The 21470-nt window shown below is 40.6% G+C and overlaps 1 protein-coding gene across 1 annotated transcript in view; it reads right to left on the reverse strand.

The window, feature by feature from the left end:
- The window catches only part of LOC141984481 (protein eyes shut homolog), a 785366-nt gene that overhangs the window by 576354 nt on the left and 187542 nt on the right, over positions 1–21470 (reverse strand). Inside the window, exons 2-3 of the mRNA XM_074947561.1 lie at positions 17654–18527; positions 16424–16537 (exon numbers count right to left, since the gene is read on the reverse strand). Of these exons, the coding sequence (XP_074803662.1) occupies positions 16424–16537; positions 17654–18407 (868 nt within the window). The 5' untranslated portion in view covers positions 18408–18527. The remainder of the gene's footprint in view (positions 1–16423; positions 16538–17653; positions 18528–21470) is intronic.

Here is a 21470-nt window from a genome sequence, read left to right on the forward strand (position 1 = left end):
CGAAATAGGGTCTTGATTGAAGTTTTGGAGCAACAAGCTATGATATGGTGGGCTAAGAAATGTTACGGGTCTGGGAAGGACAAACAAGTTCTCCCACAATACACTGCAAAACAATTCATAGCGTGACACAGCTTGACACTGCACAAGGAGTCATGGGATATGCCCCCGAAATCTTACTGCCTAATCCAGGTCACTGCAGTGCAATGACACAAATATGACCCGAGTGTAACTTAGTAGTATAGAGGCTCATAGCCAGGCTTGGCTAAACAGGGGCTCCCATATTTGGGTGTCCAGACCTGGATAAATTCTGCAGTGAAGACATACCCTAAAAGTATTTACTTTGTTCATATGGACCCCATTCCTCCAGTCTTCACTTAGGCAAACCTCCAACAGACCATAAATTCATGGTGGTGGTCTATTCCTGTTCATATTATGTAAAGCTTCCAAATGTCACTCTGGTAGTGACATGAACAGAATTTTTTAAAATATTTTGGTTCATATTGAAAGAAAAATGATGATTTAATTATTTCATCTTATAAGAAACAGCTCCTCAACCATAAACAGCAAAGTAATATATGTATATCTTCATGTGTTGCCCATAGGGGTAAGACAACCTTTTATATCAGAGGTTTCTTTACATGGTTTTTTGGTCAACATTTCATTTAAATATAGTTATATATAAGCAATATTCAAATTTATTAAAATTGCCTGCATCTTCTGAGAGTCATGACATGACTTCACACACTAGTTAATGACATTACTTTTCATTGATACTAATATCTGACATTTTCCTTAGCTAATAGTTCAAAAAGAAAATATTTTTTCTAAAACACAGCAGTTTGCAGCCTCAACTGTCACTGCAATGCTATACATGTCAAGTGATATGTCTGCCTTCCATACTGAGTCTAATTTCTAAGCTGGAGAATAGCCGAGGAAATAAGCAACCTGTATTTAAGGGCAAACCATATATATAGAAATGTAGTGAAAATTATCTTGCCTAATTCTGGATAGTTTTGTTTTTGTTTTGTTTTCATATGATGTCATTTACCACTTGGAAGTCTGAAATGAGATGTTAAAATCAATAATCTTAAACTTGCTTTCAGTTAAAATGTATTTGATTCAACTTTGGATAATTTTGTACAACCATGTGTATGGCATAAGAATACTTTAAGTTAAAAAAAAATCTAATTCCTCACTACGACAGTTTGTAGAAGATAAAACCAGGTTACAGATTATGTTTTCTTTTCTAGGATGACAGTCCTAAAAAAAGCTATTAAATATGCATAGTTTCTATATAATTAAAAAATTCAAATAATTACTTCACCCACAGTTGCAGTAATGATATGGTATCAGAATGCTTATATTTAGAATGCTGACAGGAAAAGGCATTTGACATCAAGGTGGATGTTATAAAGACTGTTTCTCGTGACTAATGTTGCTCACAGTTTGAACGAAAGCTTTTCTTCAATTAGTGGTTTAGGTTTTTTAATGTAGCAATCATGAAAGGTGTCAGTCTGACACCAGGAGAGACTGAAGTCCTTTCGTTATCAGGAGTTGTGGTCGCACCAGTACAAGCTTTTGCACAATACTCTGCTAATGTGTCTCTCTTCTGACATGTAGGATCATGTCTGGGGTTTACTGGTTGTTCAGCATGCCCATTTAAGACTTACCCTTTCTGCTAAGCGCGACAGTTAATGACAACCGAAATAGTATTCTTTGGAGCTGAGAACGTTTTTCCACTGGGAACTAACTAAGACCATATAGCAGCTGTCAGAGGTTAATGGCTTGCCGTCACACAACTTACCTTGGACTGATTCAATTGGTGAGCTAGAAGTATATATGAAAGTTCTTTATAAATGATTAAGATGCAGCACTGTATATCAGAAAGTGATACACAGTAGAGAGGATGTGTTACATAAATATAACAAATTAGATTTTTATAACTGCAGGTCCTGTTGTAGAAGATTATCATTCATTTTCAACCAGAGAGGAATATTTTTTTAGTAAAACCAAAATTATTGGTTTTAAACAGCCCTCAGTGTACTTTCTAGAAATGTGCTTGTAAAATTCAAGGCAACTTCTTCTTTTTTTTTTTTTAAGCCCACTCAAAGCTCACCAAAAAAACCTTCCAAATCAGATACCTAACTTAAAATATTAATCTTTCAGTAATATACATCTATTGACTTCGTAACTAATAAATATAGCCATCTATAATCTTAATTGAACACTTCAAGCAATTAAATATTACTGTGTATCTGTTAGAGACCAACACTAAACTGAAATAAGATGTTTTAAAGACCTGCTCTGCCACAAGATGGAGTTGGATGGTTGCACCTTTCAACATCTATGGAGTTATTACAGATTTATACAATCCTATTGCATGAAAATAAGTTTGACCAGCAGAAACCAGAGGTTTTATTAATTATTATTATTACTGGAAGGGAGAGGTGAATCTTGTTCCAGCATGTATAGATGTAATCAGAGTCACGATGAGCTCCACCCTGATATCTGGTGGTGAGGTGTGGCAAGTTGTGGAAAAGAACTTCAGGGGCTGATCTCATTTGCATAGGCACACCCACCCTGCCTAGAATGAGGCCATAGCTGCCCAAATGGTCACTTTGGCTGCTGTGGGATCCCCAGTGTCTCTGTTATTGGGGCAGGAAGAATAAATTGTTATTACCCTGATTATGGGAGTCAAGGATAGTGGAACTGCACTTGGCCTTTTGTTATGATGGAGGGACTCACCATCAACTAAGTAGCACTCGCTAGGCAAGGGACATGGGTTCCAAAACTCTGTGAATTGAGAGAGGTTGGGGACAGGTATTAATACTTGGTGGCATGGGCTCCCTGGTGAGGGCCTTACATGCTAATTGCACTTCCTCCTCTCTCCAATGTGGAATATCAGAGCTAATTTTGATTCCATTAGGAGTCTAGTTACAGGCTGCTGAGCTGAATTCTCTTTGGGCTAATGGTGCACCAGCACTGAGGCTCCCCTACTACAAGCTGAAATCACAAAAGAGCTAAACTTACTAAGAGCTGAAATCACTGAGTGTTGTGTTAAGTAGTGGGGAAGCCTGAAGATATATGGTGGAGCAGTTTGTGGGACGGCGAGCAGAGTGGCTGGCAGATCATTGCAGTTTGCGGGACGGCGAGCGGAGCGGCTGGTGGAGCAGAGCAGTTGGTTGGATGCCTAGAGCAGCCCATGGGGTGGCTGGCAGAGCGGAGCCCCATGGAGAGGTGGGGCCATCAGCTTTGGACCGCATAAGGTGCCCCTTAACTCCCCCTCCCAATTTCCACCCAGGTTGGGAGGTAAAACTCTGCAGGTAAACTTTTGAACTCTGGGGCTGACCAGGGACAGAGACTTTTGGGTCATTGGACTTTTGGGACTTTGGGTGATTTTGGGTTGCTGGACTCAAGAACTAAAGGGAAAGGACATGCCCCAATTTGCATGGGGTGGGTTTTTTGCTCATGGGTTGTGTTATGAATCCTGTTGGTGGTGTTTCCCCAACATAATACCACATTGATTCTCTCTGTTATTAAAAGGCTTTTTGCTACACTCAGACTATGTGCTTGCGAGAGGGGAAGTATTGCCTCTTGGAGGCGCCCAGCGAGGGTGGTATATATTTGTCCCAGGTCACTGGGTGGGGGCTCGAGCCAGTTTTGCATTGTGTTATTGGAATGGAACCCCTAGATACTGAACCCGGCCCTTGTTGCTGCCAACTCTGACAGGCATATGGGTTACATTTATTTAGTATAAGACACTAACAAAAGTGTGACATGAACCTTAATGGTAAACTAGAACGTATATGGACTTTTGATTACAATTGCCTGGGTTAACCTACTCTGTTCTTATTTTAAAAAATGAAATTTAACATCTATGTTTGTGATCTTGACTCCGATTTCTTAAATGTTGTACAGTCTACATTGCTGAGGGAAATATAATGGGATCAGACACTGATTTGGAGAAACTATGGGTAATAGGCCACAACTGGATTGAGAATGTAACAAAGTAAGAGATAATGGCAACATGTCCTAACTGTGGTTGAAGCTGGAGGAAAATAGTTACAGCAGCTCTATGCAGTGACTAACTTCTCCAGTATTTTGGTATTCAGATAAAGATTGAGTGCCTGAACTTTATGAGGCCTAAATAGGCCTGTCTGATACCGATATCCAGGGGGACCTGCATAATCTCAAATTCTACACTTTGAATTATGAGAGAAAATGCAATTATGAGAGAAAATGTCCAAACCCTCAATGTAGGCTAGTGTCACAAACACAACCTTAAATGGAATGAAAACATGTTAATGATCCACCTGGGGGAAAAGGCATCCCTTTACTTTCCATCTCTGTCAAACTACTTCCCCCCTCACACATCCTCAGCCACAAGCATAACCCTTGCTACCATGATATACCACTTGATTTTGAACTGACCGGCATTTATGTTCTTATGGACCATGATTCAGCAAAACACTTTATCATAAATATAAAGGGAAGGGTAAACCCCTTTAAAATCCCTCCTGGCCAGAGGAAAACTCCTCTCACCTGTAAAGGGTTAAGAAGCTAAAGGTAACCTCGCTGGCACCTGACCAAAATGACCAATGAGGAGACAAGATACTTTCAAAAGCTGGGAGGAGGGAGAAAAACAAAGGGTCTGTGTCTGTCTGTGTGATGCTTTTGCCGGGGCAGAACAGGAATGGTGTCCTAGAACTTAGTAAGTAATCTAGCTAGGTATGTGTTAGATTATGATTTCTTTAAATGGCTGAGAAAATAGCTGTGCTGAATAGAATGAATATTCCGGTCTGTGTGTCTTTTTTGTAACTTAAGGTTTTGCCTAGAGGGATTCTCTATGTTTTGAATCTAATTACCCTGTAAGGTATCTACCATCCTGATTTTACAGGGGGGATTCCTTTTTACTTCTATTAAAAGTCTTCTTATAAGAAAACGGAATGCTTTTTCATTGTTCTAAGATCCAAGGGTTTGGGTCTGTGATCGCCTATGCAAATTGGTGAGGATTTTTACCAAACCTTCCCCAGGAAGTGGAGTGCAAGGGTTGGGAGGATTTTGGGGGGAAAGAAGTGTCCAAACTACGTTTTCTCAGGAACCCAGATAAAGTTTGGTGGTGGCAGTGGAAGTCCAAGGGCAAAGGGTAAAATAGTTTGTACCCTGGGGAAGTTTTAACCTAAGCTGGTAAAAGTAAGCTTAGGAGGTTTTCATGCAGGTCCCCACATCTGTACCCTAGAGTTCAGAGTGGGGAAGGAACCTTGACATATTTACACACACAGCAACTCATAGCCAGGTTCAGGAGATTGCTTCCCCTCTCCTCCTGTAGGCAGAAATATGACTCTTAGCAATTCCTTTCTATCTTTTAAAGTCACAGCTCCATTATGTCCATGGGTGTTTGTCCCTCAGGGAAAAACATGTTAAATCTATCTGCATCCAATAACCTTCATTGTCGGGGAGGGAGTGGAAAAAGAACAAGGTAACATTTTCATATTGGTGGACAACTCAGAGGTATCCAAGCTCTGCTCTGCTCTGCTCTGCTCGGAAGGGATAGCTCAGTGGTTTGAGCATTGGCCTGCTAAACCCAGGGTTGCAAATTCAATCCTTGAGGGGGCCATTTAGGCATCTAGGGCAAAAATTGGGGACTAGTCCTGCTTTGAGCAGGGGTTGGACTAGATGGTCTCCTGAGGTCCCTTCCAACCCTGGTATTCTATGAATGAAGAACTACTACTTGACCTTTTGAATTTCACCCACCACTAGTTTCAATTCAAGTATATCTTACTATATTGCACACTTTAATCAGTAGCTTAAGCGTGGATATATTTTTGCTAAATAAAGCCTGAGATAATACTAGAAGGATCCTGCCTGAGAGTAAAGTAAAAACTAAAATGTGCATAAAACACATTTAGGGTCAGATTTTGAAAAAACAATGTATGTGCAAAATGTTGGGTACACTTGTATGCTAAGGCCTGACCCAACAAGGCATATAAACTCATGCTTAAATTTAAGTCTGTGAGCAGTCCCATTCACTTTAATGGGATTATTCCCAGGCTTAAAGTTAAGCATATGCTAACTTCACTAAGAATGATTTGAAGGACACTGTTTATGGGTTAGCATTGCTTCCAGAAGTTTGTTGTGCCCATTTCATTCATCCTGTACTTTTTAATATGAAAACTGGGGGGGGGGGGAATGTAAAGACTTTTCAGTAGAAATTAGTTATATTTTTAAGTAGTGTTTAGTCATTCCTAGGCAGTCAGCACATGATTTTAGAATCACCAAGGGTGACAAAGAATGGAGAAATTATGGTCACATTTATAAAGAGCATTACAGCAATCAGTGAAACATCTGCCACTGAGTGATATCTATTTCAACCCCCTGCAGGAGGGAAATGATGTATCTAAGAATCACATGAAAGCAAAATGCTGCATATATAAGAATTTTAGAACGTCTGTGCAGAAAAGTCTAAAGGCTAGCCTAACTTAAAAATACCTGCATAAATGTAGAGTTATATACTCATTTCCAGTTTCACTAATTTCAAAATATATCAGTTTACAAATTCTGTACACAGTGTATAAAGTACATTTTCAGATCCGAGTTCAACTATTTAAAACACATTTATGTTCTCTGTTACACATGCCATTTGGATTTCTTTTTCATTTACTTAAAATTCAGCCCTTCAAATGGAGACATATTTGAGATAATAATAGAACACAGAGCCTTTTATCTTCAGATTTCCTCGTCATACATAGCCCAGGTTGGCAAGCAACAGAAAAATAATGACCATTTGATTATTCTTTGGAAGGCTATGTAAAAACAGCTGGTGGTCCTATTCCAGAAATGAAGCAATGTTCCACATCTGGGCTGGTAAAATTATTTATTGTGAATGTTTTCAGATATATTTAGCCTTTTTATCAAAGTATTCATTGAACAATGTATGTGGATAAGTTTCTATCTCTGGGATGATCATTTTGACTATTTGTTCTTCAGTATGCAAAGACAATCATTTCCCTTTCGTATATTTCAAGTTAGTATTTTGAATAAGCCAATCTTGTAATGATGGAAATAAAGGAAAATTCAACAAAATGCAGGACTGTCCTTAGTTTAAGTAGTTTCTCTTTGAAGTCTGGTCCTGAAGTTTTTTAGCTACTGAGCTTCAGTTCATTTGCAAATTTGACACCATCAGCTCAGGATTAAACAAAGACTGTGAATGGCTAGCGAACTACAAAAGCAGTTTCCCCTCCCTTGGTGTTCACACCTCAACTGCTAGAAGGGGGCCTCATCCTCCCTGATTGAACTAACCTTATTATCCATAGCCTGATTCTTGCTTGCATATTTATACCTGCCTCTGGAAATCTCCACTACCTGCATCCAACAAAGTGGGTATTCACCCACGAAAGCTTATGCTCCAATATGTCTGTTAATCTATAAGGTGCCACAGGACTCTTTGCCGCTTTTACAGATCCAGACTAACATGGCTACCCCTCTGAAGCCAGATCGCAAGAGTAAAATATCAGGACACACAGGGGGATGGGGGGTAGGGGGGAAGGAGCAACAGGTGTGCAGCCCCAGCCGGAGACATGGGGGAGGGGGACACACAGCCCTAGGAAGCTGTGAGGCGTGTGTAAGACCCCTGCTGCAGCCCTACGAGGAGTTCATGGGCTCAGCTCCAGCCCCCAGAAGAAGCCCCAGAAGAAGTCAGGGGTGGATGATCCCAGTTCCAGCCCCGGCCACATTGCTAGCTCAGCCCAGCTGACAGTCACCTCACCTCCCAGCAGAGCTAGTTAGTGCGACCAGGGGAGGGGGCTGGGCATGGGGAAGTGAGTGTCTGGGAAGTCTGTGGTGGGGTGCTGGGCTGTGAGGGGGTAGAGGGCGCTGGGCAGTAGCAGAGGTTTGTGTGTTTTGGGATGCTAGGCAGTGGGAGGCCTGTTGGGGGGCGCTGGGCAGTGGGGAAGATCTGTGGGTGTCGGGGCACTGGGCATTAGGGGTCTATGTGGGGCACTATGTAGTTGTGGTGGTGGGGCTGTGGGGAAGGGCACTAGGTAGTGGGGGATGGGAAGATCTATGTGTGTTGGGGAACTAAGGAGTGGTGGGTTCTGTGTGGGGTGCTGGACAGTTGTGGTGGGGCTGTGGGCAGGTGGGGGCACTGAGCAGGGGTGATGGTGTGCAGGGCACTGTGCATTTGTGGTGGAAGGGTTGTTGGGGGGGGCACAGGGCATAGCGGGTCAGGGGGGCACCGGGTCGGGGAGCTGTGTGGTGTAGCATGGGCCTGCGCCCAATAGGAACGGGGATGCTGGCAGCACAGGGCCAGGCGTACCAGTGTGCATCTGACCATGCCATACATGCCCCATTGCCCCGGCCGTACCCCCGCCCACCGCTCGTCTCCTGACTTGATGGCTGGAGCAAGGGGAGGAAGTGCGGGGGTGGGATCCCAGCAGCGCTTACCTGAGGTGGCTCCCGGGAAGTGACCATGAGGTCCCTCTGTGTTCTAGGCCAGGGGTGTCCGGAGGTGTTTCCATGTGCTGCGCCTGCCACTAGCACCAGCTCTCATTGGCCGGAATCATGCCAATGGGAACTGCGGGAGCAGGGCTGGCGGGTATGGGCAGAGCTGCCTGGCCACCCCGAGCCTAGGAGCCAGAGGGACCTGCCTTGGGCGGGGGTGGGGTCCCGGCAGCGCTTACCTGTGGTGGCTGTGGAGAAGCGGCTGGTAGGTCACTCTGGCTCCTAGGGTCAGGGGTGGCCAGGGGCCTCTGTGCACTTCCCACACTCACAGGCCCCACCCCACAGTTCCCATTGGTCGCAATGGAGCTGGTGCTGGTCACAGCTTGCAGAGACACACCCCCCCCCCCGGGCTGCCCCTGTGCCTAGGGGCCACAGGGTCCTGCCAACCGCTTCCTGGGAGCTGCGTGGAGGTTATGGCTAACTGGGAGGTGAGCCCCCCCTTGTGCTTCAAAGTGTACATAGGAGTTGTATTAATTTAGATGGAATGGGCCCAAAAGTGTCAAAAGGTGTTAACATGACCCTGTCACTATCCAACATTAAAAAATGTTAAACAAGGTTTATGGTTTCATATACAGAGACCTCAGCCTGCTTGATACCACAGTAAACACCTTATTAAACTTTTAAACCTTTTATTAAAACATAAAGAAAAGAAGAGGGAAGACTAAAGCATTTGAAATGTAAAGTACTAAGTAAGGCTTTCATTTTAACATCCCTTCTTTGCTTTCCTGTTAGCTGGAGAGAGATTTTAGAAGGAAGCTTCCCCCACTCCCTTTCCCCCCCATGCGTCTTATAAATTCTAATCACTGTCCTTTTTAGGGAAAGAGATGAAATTAGTTGAAAATGACTGAAGCAGTTACTGCTGTTATTAAAGTCTAATCCCTTTTCCTAGAAGACAAAGCAAGACAAACACACAAATGGGGACAGGAAAGAATAGCAAAGATAGAAAAGGCACCTTCTGACTCTGGTGTTGACTCCCTTGCAACTTCACTTCTGGAAAAACAAAGGCATAGCACAAGCTCCTATATGCCACCTGAGACCTTGCAAATTTGTACCAGCACTGAGCTGTTTAGGGCACTTCTTTCAGCTTCCTCTTTCTGGTAACAGGCTCACAACAGTGTTGCAAATTATACAGTCTTGACTGGCTGAGCCAGACTCTTACTAGACAGAGGGCTAAAGGAAAAGGATAGGAAAGAGGAAATAAAATTGGAACGGAAAAGGACACACTGGTGAGTGCACATGTGCACGCACGCATGCATGAGAAAGTTTCACATCCCAGGTGGTGTTCAAGATTTAGCTGGAACTGGCACTGTCATCTGGGTCACTCTCTCTGGCCTGAGCAGGACATCTCCCAAAGTCTCAGTGTTGTCACATTAGATGCCGGGGTCCCAGGCAATGGTGGGGGTTCAGCCATGATGTAAAGCTTGCTCCTTCCCCCTCTTTAAGTTAAGTCAGCATTATTCCCCAAAAAATTTCTTTGAGGGCCCTAAAAGGGAGTGATAGCCTGTTCCCTCACTGTTTTGTTCACCAGTTAGGCCTAATCTCTAGCACACCAATTTTGGCCTATCAGTTTACGGTTCCACATATCTCGTTTATCAAACATGATCTTAATACAATCCTTGAATTATATCAGTAGGTCTTTTCGTTTGGAATAATTCAGTGTGTCTCCGTTGGGCATCTTTTCCCATCACCATTTATTGTTATAGGTTATTGTGACATTTTATAAACTTTTTCACAGTTGATCTCACCCTTATGGTAAATCTATAGGCCCTGTTATCACAATAGATTGTACCGGGGAGGGACTCTGCCTCCTCTTGGCCAGGCAGGGGGTGGGAGTAGGGGGAGCTAATTAGCTCTCACCACTGCTACCAATTTTAAGCCTTCCCAGATGTCCAGGAGCAATCTTGCTACCCTGCATTCCCTCCCTCTAGTTGAGGTACACTGAACTGTGTTTCCAGGATATTGTGGGTCTAACTGATTGCCTGGTTTAGGATCAGGAAAGATTTTCTTCCATTTAGCCAAATTGGCATGGATACAGAGTTTTCCATCTTCCATGAAGCATTGTGAAGGCCAGCTTAGGTTAAAAAGTGTAAGAATAGAACATTACTGATAGGAGATAACCTAGGAATATTTGTCACAAGTTGTGGATGATTTTCAGTGTGGCTAAAGAGTGAATGGTTCAGCTCCCAGAAATAAGTGAGATCCAGGATATGGCTAGTAGAGATTCTGCCGGTAAAGACAAGAGGCGACCTAAAGTCTTCACAGACTGATGTTCCCCCTCGTACCCTCTACCCCCACCATCCCTCCCGTGGGGTAAGGTGAGGGGATTCAGAAGTGGGCCCAGCCCTGGGGGGGTCTACTGTGTGTTATTGGTTACAAGATAGCATCTGTAACCCTACACTGGACTCAATAAAATGTCTGGTATGTAAGGTTAGGAGGTGTATAGCACTACTTCTTAAGTTAAAGTTGTGTCCTGTGTCCACCCAGGTTTGCCTGGAGAACTCTGTCATTCACTTGCCTCATTTGTAAAACAGAAATAGAAATATCTACCTGACAGAAGGATCATGAGTCTTAATTAAAGTTTTTAAAGCACTTTGAAGTTTTTTGATAAAAGCACTATTTGGTCTAAGTACAAAATATTTTATTACTGATAATGTAATTTTTGGTGAATTTAGCTTTGTTTCCCCCATTAGAAAATCAGCTTATTAAAAACACTAATTTGAAATGAAACCAATAGAAAATGTTTTTTTCTTTCTATATTGACAAACTGAAGGCTGACTACAATAACAATCTAGCAGGCGGAAAATCATCCCTGTACAGGAATATTCCAGAAAGATTTTAACTTGAAAAATCTGAGTTATAACAAAGTTTTTGATGCCTCAAATATAGCAGTTGCTACTGGTGAGTAGATGAGAGTGACACAGGCCCAACCATGTGCAATAAACTGTTAGGATGAAGATAGGATCTGTGTACATTACTCTGTATTCTAAGTGCCATGCAGGTGGCTGAATGTTGCTGATTTATCAATGAATAGCAAAGAATATAAAAAAAAAATAACCTAGTTCATTCTGCTATTTGAAAAGCTATTAGCAAACTAGTTCATTTTATTTTATTTAAACAACTTAAAATGAACAGTGGTCCCAACTTCAGCCCCAATGTTTCTAGCAGCCTTTATTATTTTTCTAGTTTATTTAAATCAAAATAAAAGTTTGAAGGGCAAGAGAAAAATTATTTCTGCAATGAATTCAATGTAGATTGAAAGGTATGATGAACTTTTATTTCCGGCTCTTTATTTGGCTAGGGCAGTGCCAGTATCGGCAATAATCATGCTTTGCAGAACTTCAGGGAAGACCAGGAAAAAACATCTGCTGAATTCAGCCCTTTTGGGCATTCCTCTGGCTGGAGTTTCATCAACTAAACTGTTCACTTTATCACACCTCAAGTATACATCCCAACAGAATCATAAACAATACTCTCAATCTGCACAGCAACCATAAATGTTTTTGTACAGCCACCTATTTCAAAGTTTAGTTTAGAGCTGTCATTCTTAATCCTCCTTTTATAATGGGACAATTTCAATGTTTGGATTTTGAGCTAATTATTTCATTCTTCTCTTTTTTGGTAACTTTCCCCAACTTCTCTAACAGTTTGCAGAATTCAGTTTGTTAAAGGGTTATTAGTTGACATATTGGATTTGTGAGTCAGCACAACATATAATTTACTCCTCCAAGGTCTTGATTTAAATTAGGTTATGCCGAGGTTACTGGACCTTGTCCTGATATGATAACTTAATAAGACGAAAATTAGTTCAGGTTAGCCAACTCTGATATATAGCACACTGGGTAGCTCAGTGATCCTGAATCCAAAGCTATTTTATTCAGTAATGACTGTTTTGTAAAATACAAAAAACATATCTTTCTTATATTGTTCCAGTAGTAATTATGTGTTATAAAGTACTAGAGACATACACTTTATCACTACTGAAAGCAATAGATTAATCAATGTCAATTTTCTATTAATGAAGACAGAATTAATTATATGATGCAGGAAGATCATTACAACTCTTAGGTACTTTTTAAAAGATAGGTTACTGAATGCAGATGTTAAATTGCTGTGCCAAAATAAGAAATATAAGAAAAGTAAAATCTATTGAACCAGATGCTCAGCTTGAGTTACTTGGTGTAACTCCATTGATTTATGTTAGCTGAAGACTTGGCCCATAATGTTTCCTACTTTTTATGACAAATAATCATTGTTGGCATCAGATAACTCCCTCAAAGTTGTAATAAAATATATTGAAAAATTGTGTTAAGAGCAAACCTATAGGGAAATATTTTCTATTAGTTAGAGCAGATTACAAGGAACCATGATTCCCAGTATCTATTCCTGACTCTGAACCACACATGAAGGGTATGATGTTATAATCTTGTAGTAGTTAGGTAGTCTGGTTATAGTATCTGGTTCACATGTGGTGGGCAGATAAATTGTTTACTTGGGAATGCAGTGTGCGTGTGTGGCTCCCTGTGATCCAGATGGAGTAAGGGGTGGGGGGCTGATCTAGAGGAGGAGGGTGAGAAGTCATACTGGGGAGGTTGGTGTTGGAAACTTAGCTGTGAATTTCCTGCTTTTAAAAGGCAAATTATTTACAAACTTCTCTTTCAACAATTTTATAAAATACTTTGAGATAACCGAATAAAAGCATCATCATCATCTCCTCCTCCTCCCAGTGTCAAGGTTGGGTAGGGCTGAATAAAAGGCATGATAGAGGTACAAATTCTTATATTGAAAGTGCTGGTGACAACCTGCACTGCTTAAAGTTTACAGTGCTTGATACAGGCATGACCAGCAAACAGACACAGACAAAGTAATATGGTTAACCAACAGCCACATCATTAATATAAACACCACCTGAAACTAACAAAAATCTATAGTCCCATGCAATATACAACCTTCCCTATGGACCAATTACTAAAGTGAATACGGCCACCTTAGCACTGCCCCTAGAGATGTCCAAAAATGTTTGGCAATGCCTTCTCCTTGTCCAAAGAAGTGAGAACCTCTCACAGAAGCTCCTCTCTTCATCTTTAAAATTGAAGTACCATCCTACCTTAACATTGCCCAACTTTGTCCCCTAGTTCTGAACGTCAGTGTTGGCCCCTGCCAACTAAGCTACTGTACCGATCACTGCCAACAAGCTACAACATCACCACATGAGATGTCACAGTGGTTTTGGTGAGGCACACAACCAAAAAAGAAAAACAAAACAAAAAGCCTCCTAAAAAGCCAACAAGACCACTTAACCAGGCCAATCTACAGTCTGGGAAAATTCCTTCCTGATCCCAAACTGGTTATCAGCTAATTCAAACTACAAAGGACAGAAGGTCATGCATCAAACCAATGACACCCAATAAACTAAGGAGCTGGGATGCTGCAAGCCCTGGCAAAAATGGCCTAAAGGCTTTTGATAACATGGTCTCCCACTCTACAGGAGACAGGCAGCTCCAGTCATGGCCCCATTATGGCCTTTATATAGACCAGTCAGACTATCAGGGGAGGCTGAAGAGATCCATCCCACTCCTCAATAGTACGTGGAGACTCCAGGAGACTCAAATGCTCAAGGTATAGAACTCGACTCCTTAGCTGCTACTTCTTCTCTTCTCTCCCACATCATTCTGCCCTCCTTAGAGAAAAAAAAGCCCCAAGAACATCCAAATCAATGCTCAGCCCAACAGAGAAGGACCTGAAATGGATGTTTATCTTCTGACAGTCCCACCAAACACCCATCCTGGTAAGCCAGATGGACGTTGCCTTTCTACAGGTATTGAAGATACAAAATATTTCCTACAACCTGAGGTTGAATCAAGCTTAAATCCTTTATATTTTCTTATCACAATATCAGATTCTCTTTATCATAAGTATTCTGTGCTACAAATACTGAGGATCCCAGTTACAGCTGAGTGATATTTTCATTGTTAACAAATTATCCATCAAAGGTAATCTTTTTAATTTTAATTTTTGTTTGTGAACCACAGGTAAGCCAATCCTGCAAATGTATTAGAAATTCATATACATTCAATTAATAGTTAGAGAACAAATTTCAGCCAATAGTTTTGGGGGAGGAGGGGAATTACTGACTCTACTTACTATTAATTATTTGGTGTCTGTTAATGGCCACAAATGCACCCTAAATGGCTAGCTAATATCTTGTAACTAGGAGAATATTGAATGGTTGAATGAACAACAAACAATCCATTTGTGATTTGAGTTTTCAGATTAAAAAAACAACATTCAATATAATTCAAGAAGCTTCTGGTACACACAAACATTTTCAGGAATAATCTGGCCTGGGTAATTGCCTAAATACTTGCAAACACTGAATCCTATGACCCTAAACTGGAAGCACAGTTTAGGTTAAAAGGTGTAAGAATCGGCATTAGGAGATACATATAGGAATGTTTAGTTTTCATGGCAAGTTGTGGCCAGTGAGGATAAAGGCTAAAAGAGACAGCTCCCACACATAAATGAGACCTGTGATATGGCTTGTAGAGAAGGGGTGATCTGACATCTTTGCAGACTGAAGTCCCCCTTGTTATCCTCTACCCCACTTGCTGTGGCAACAAGGTTCAGAAATAAGCGGAGCCCTATGGGTCAGATTGAAGAGAATCTACTCCAAGTTATTGATTATATGGTAAGAACCCTTGAACCTTGCACTGGACCAAAGCAAACATCTGCCGTGTTTGTGTGGGTGAGTAGATAGTGTCCCTCCCCCCCGTTAAGTTAATAAAGTTACAGCTTGCTGCTTAAATTCATCTCCATATCTGTCTTTTACTCACCTGAATACCCTGTTCACTTGCATATCCCAATCAAATTACTAATTGCCCTGTTCTTGCCATTTGCGGATGTCAGGGGTTTTTTTCCTATAAAAGCTGATGCCCCACGCATAGTGACACTTTTGGAAGTGATACCATCCTTTGAAGCTAGTTCATTTTCGGTTTATGGTTATATATATGGGGTCATTCTGATAAGATTGCTCTTTTTGCTATTACTGATGTTATTATTCTGGCACAAGTACAGTGTCTTCTGTAAAATATAAAACACTCATTCTGTCAAGTTGGCCGTAGACATTGTTTTGGTCAATATAACAATGACATGGTTTTAGATGTACTCTTTGTACTTCTTTCATGGAAGTATCATAACTACCTGATTTCAGGTTCTAGATTCTAGGCTATAAAGCCAGCATGACCCTACCAATTGGGAGCGAGTGATTGTCTATTATCTTCAGGCTCAACACTACCGGATCATCAGACTGCTGATTTCTAGAAGTATTTTTCTTCTTATTTCACTCCCACATGCAGTTAAAATACACTGAACCTGGTAAAATAGAAGCCATGGACAGTCTAAACTAGGGGCAATGTTCCTTCTAATTTTTGACAGGCCGTGTGCGCAAAAAATTTCTTCTGTGCAAACTTTTCTGCTTCTGTGCAAATTTTTGTGTGTGCGGTGTTTCACTGTGTGTGGGGGGGGGTTAGGATCTGTGTGTGTGTGCACATGCGCACAGCTTAGAGGGAACAGTGCTTAGGGGTTCTGAATATTGGGGCCATGAGCAGGTGGTAGGTAGCTGGCAACACCCTGCCATTTGCATATTACCAAAATGGAAGGGGAGACCCATATATATATATATAGGAAGGGGATCCAAGTATGGAAAGGATTGAGAGCCACTGCCCTTACATTTGTTTATTTTCACCTTTTGCCGTAAGTAGTCTCATTGTGAGTTCACACGAGAAATACATGTTTCAGTTATGATTAAAATTAACTTTTCCTCACAGATCTCAACTTGGAAACTGCACAACAACAGCTCAGTCTGTTTCGTGTAAATTTCTGCTTTACAATTATCATTATAGCATAGAAAATAAAATGAATTTCTTACCTGTAAAGTCTTTGTCACATTCACAAAGAAAAGTATTTGGAGTAACATTGCTGCAGTTGCCATTCAGACAGGTATGGGGCTGGCACTGTCCAATTATTTCTGAACAGTTTTTACCTAGTGAAATCATAGTACAATAGTTAGATAGCTTTTTATGACGAGTCAATTATATACTCAAATTTCAACACACACACACACACACACACACACACACACACACACACACACACACACACACACACACACACACACCTATGTGAATAGAATATTAAGCTTGCAAATTTCAGCCCAAATAGTTTGTCTCACAAAAAGTTATAAGCAACTGAAAACAGTTTTAATGGGAAGTGTTGAGCAACTTTAATTATATGCATTTCTATCAGACCCAAAAATATTAAGATACAGACATATGACTGATTCACAGCTATTGTCGAACCTTTAATTTAGTATACATTATTTGTTTCTTAGTTATTTGAACATAGCTTATATTTACTTCCTAGAAACTTCAAATCCTAGAAACTGCTCAAATGTGGAATCAGTTTTTGCATTAATTTTGCTTAACATGCAACTCACTGGAAATTACTGCACCAATCATAAATTGCTTGTACTTTACAGTATATGGGTCTAAATACCATATAATTATGCTTGTCGTTTGAATTGTTGCTATGATATTATTCACACTTGAGCAAATATTCTGTTAGTTAGCATTATGGGAGACATTTTCCTTCACTTACACCTGTGTAAGCACACCTGTAATATCTGATTTTTAATCTTTGTACTCTTCCTTTCCATATAGTTATTTAATATTAGAACTATACTGGCAATATAAATTGATGGCAGTAGCTGAATCCTGTCCAGTCCAGTCTAGAACAGTTAAGCATATTTAACAATATGTTCAAATAATGCTTGAATGAATTCCCACTGAAGTCATTAGGACTAAGCAATTGGCAGCCCTACATTTCAGCAGAGTTCAAATCAGCACCTTCCACAAAAAAACAGGCACAATAAGTACTGCAAAATCTGGTCCTAAATTATTGCACAAATTTAGCATATAAAGAAAGCGTTAACCAAGTGTACTGTAATTGTGTCAATAGGCCATCAGAAGCACACTCACAAAAGATATCTATTTACTGCATTTACGTTTTTACATTTGTTTCAAGAGTTTGTTTAAAGTTTACAAAAGAACATTATATTATATTATCTATCTATTTGCAGGGACGGGGGAAAGGATATTACCTGCAAATTGTGTGGGACAGGCACATTCATAGGAATCCCCAATAGTTCCTTCTCTTGTGTTAATACAGGAGGCATTGTTGTGGCAGGGTTTACTGGAGCATGCATCAAACTCCTCGCAGAATCTTCCAGAATACTGTTGAGAACAGTGGCAGTTATATGCCTCTTCCCATACATGGCTTAAGCATCTGCCATGCCTGGAGCAAAAGGGTTCATTTGAAGACTGTTGGCAAAATTGCTGCTTCACTGTTACATTGAGCCGAAGGCCCAGGTTGCATAACGGTGGTCCTTTGGTCTGAACTTCTGCAAAATAATGAGTTCCAACTCCAAGCCACCGAGGGTCAACTTGGTGCATCCCTCTTAACCTGCAACCAAAAATCAACTGATCTTGAAGAAAGCCTTCTGGGGGGCACCTAATAAATTCTTCCATGGAAACATTCCCCAAATTCATCCCATGTGACTGAAAAGATGCTTCCGAAGATATGAACAGACTATCCCCCAACTGAAGCTGAAAGGGACATATTTGAGGGACATTCAAAGCCTCCTGTTCTAGGATGTTCCTTTCAATATTGGTATTTATATTCCAGCAATCTGTGTAGAAGTTCGAGCAGATGTTGTTCATTAGAGTCCATTTCATGATGTGCTGCTTTGGTTGTGCGCGCCATTCCACACTCATTTGCCTCTCACATATTATCTGTCCATTTGCAGTGTAGGTTTGAAGATACACTATTACAAGAATGATTGATTTTATAGTCATTGTTTAGGCTAGTGAATTTGAGTTCTGTCTCAATTGCATAGGTACTGAAGACAATTTTAGAATAAGTGTCCCTTATTCACTGGGATCTGTCTGCATTTTCTTGTTTGTTGTAAAAATTGCCTTTAGGAATACAAAATAGAGAAAGAATATAATGTCTGTTTTCAGAGAAAGTACAGTAAAATATCACTGTAGCCAGAAAGCATTTGATACATTCAATACTAGTGATAAATATATCCACAATGGGACAGAGTTTGATCTTAATTACAGACATATAAAGCTGGAATAAATCCCCTCAAGCAATCAGAATTACACTATCACAATCACAGTCTGACTCTGTCCCTTTCTCTATTACAGCTGAAGATCTGGGACCTCTTTATATATAAGGTGGGGAAAAACTTTGTTATCTCCACTTTAACATGAGAAACGGAGGCACAAAGAGATTAAACGACTTGCCCAAGGTAATGCACAAATTCTGTGGCAAAACTGGGATCAAGGGCCAATCTGCACTTTAACCATAAAACAGTTCTTTTCTAATAATTAATACAAAAATTTAGGATAAATTTCCTAGATTTCAAAGATTAATATTCCAAAGTTTTGTAGGTCTGGATTACAGCCTCAGTTCATCAGTGCACATGAGGAGGTACTTCACTCTTAGCACGTCTCTCCCTTTTCAGCAAGGCCATTAAGCAGGTCCCAAACTTTCAGCAAGTACTTAAGTCTAATTGAAGTAAAAGGAACTTAAATACGGGCTTAAGTGTTTTGCTGAACTGAGGCCTAAACTACTAGATCCACATAGCCCCAAAGCAGGATTTAAATGATGCAGTGGGTCTTGTTCCAGCCCTTCACAACCAGATCCACTTCATCCTGAGAGAATGAGAGTTGTTACAGTAAAGAAAAAAAAGTTATGGGTTTATTCTTGTTGGAGTTCTACTTAAAGCTGTGGAAACCCAGAAAAATTATGTGTAGCACCTTTAAAAATTGCCAGCAGCTTTTAGTATGTGTTAACAGTTTAATTTTCATTTTAAAAAGTAAAACATTTTTTTCTTCTGGTGCTATAATACTTTTATATCCCCAGTAATTTTCCTTTAGGCTCTGAAATAGTTGCCGTTCAGTGAAAATTTATGATAAACTAGAGGCCATGTTTTACAATAAAAGTAATTTAATAAAAAGAAACAATAACATTTCCATGTTGGTATTTGTGTTCATTGCTTTTTTATATTTTTACTGCATGTAGAATGACAAACAGATTCTCACACTTCTGTTAGAATATTTCTCACTGTATAAAGTATTCCATCTAAAACACCATGTTAAAGGAATATTAAAGTCAAGCACTCAAAATTCAGGAAATGTCAGAAGTAAGGTTCCTGTGCCATCATAATTTAACCACCTCATGCATTGTTTCATGATACAATCTTTAATTATATGATCACTTTTTCCCCCCACACAGGACTCTTGCTTCAGTACACAAGATGGACTTGCTCTGGGGATGAATCAGGGTTGTGTAATGAAGGAAAGTAGTCTGTAGGATTCCTTCCTCAAAAGCTAGGTGTATAGTTGAATACACCTAATCTTTGGGATTCCTTGTCCAAATCTTAGTCTCCAGAATATCCAGTCTTCCTCCTCAGGCTCTTTATCCCAGGCTGTCTCTCAGACTCCTTGTCCATCCAGTCCCATATCTCCCAGCCACCAGGCTCTTTATCTGATGTTTCAGAGTAACAGCCGTGTTAGCCTGTATTCGCAAAAAGAAAAGGAGTACTTGTGGCACCTTAGAGACTAACCAATTTATTTGAGCATAAGCTTTCGTGAGCTACAGCTCAAGCTTATGCTCAAATAAATTGGTTAGTCTCTAAGGTGCCACAAGTACTCCTTTTCTATCTGATGTTGGCATCTCGGTCACAAACCCAACTTCCCTCATTGGCTTCCAGACTCAGTCTCTTTGCTCATCCAATCTTAGTCCCCCCACATCTATCTCCCAGTCTCACCTCCCACCCCCTTGCCAACTCACAGACTCAATCTACTGCCTCAGATCTCTCTACAGTCCCGCCTCCACGTTTGCTCTTTTCTCCTCTGCATTCAAGACAGACTGCCTCTTCCACGCTGATTGGAAACTAGCAGTGGGATCACAGGGATTTTTTGTTTTACTCTCATTTCTAGTGTCCAGCACCACAGTGTCCAGCAGCAGCCAAATCAGCAATGGTAAGGAAAATCTGTCTAGTCCCTGCATCCTCAGGTTGGAACATGCAAAATACACACAGAATCTTCAGAAAATATAAATGCCAAACTACAGCAAGTCTGTCTTGACCATGTGTGAACTGTGATTTTCCAAATGTTTATGATTTGACCAGATTATTTTGTGTTTTCCCCTACAGAATGGCAAAAGGTACATCCCTGGTATTATGTTTTGGAACAAGGACTTCTCATTTGGCAGGTAAGCCTCCTGCCAAATGTGAAGCCCTTGTTCCAAAACATGAAGGTACGAGAGCTTCTCAATGACATGGTTTTAAGATTTTTCTCCCCCAGAGTGGCAAAAGCAGCATATTTCCCCGTCATCTCTTTCTTGGAAGTGGCTGAAATTTTATTTCTGAAATTTTCAAATAAATAATTCAGCCCTGGTATACATCTAGCATAGAAAAGTTGAGCTTGAACAGTTAAAGTTTGGGAATGTTATAAGAAACTGAAAAAACTTGGCCTTATAATTGGAATTATCAAGGCAACAATAACTACCAGCTACATCTATAATATTTCTCTGAGAATAACTTATTTCAAACATCAAAACGGAATTATAATCTATTAAGTTTTCTCTTCTGAAAGAAAAAAAAAACTCTGCCACTGTTTGCAACAGTGCCTTTCTCAAGGCCACATAAAAGATGAGGGTTCCTGCTGCTGGGTCTGTGACCCACTTAAGTAAAACTGTTTGTTATTGTAAGGTTAAGATAATCCAAAACTTGGAGGATAGGAGGTACAGATGGAGCTCAACACCAAAGTATGAGATCTCAGTGAAAGCCAATGGGAAACTGAGAACGTGAGACATCAGATCATGTTTAACAAATCTGTAAGAAGAAG

Source organism: Natator depressus, chromosome 3 (assembly GCF_965152275.1).
Source record: "Natator depressus isolate rNatDep1 chromosome 3, rNatDep2.hap1, whole genome shotgun sequence".
In the NCBI taxonomy this organism is placed as follows: Eukaryota; Metazoa; Chordata; order Testudines; family Cheloniidae; genus Natator; species Natator depressus.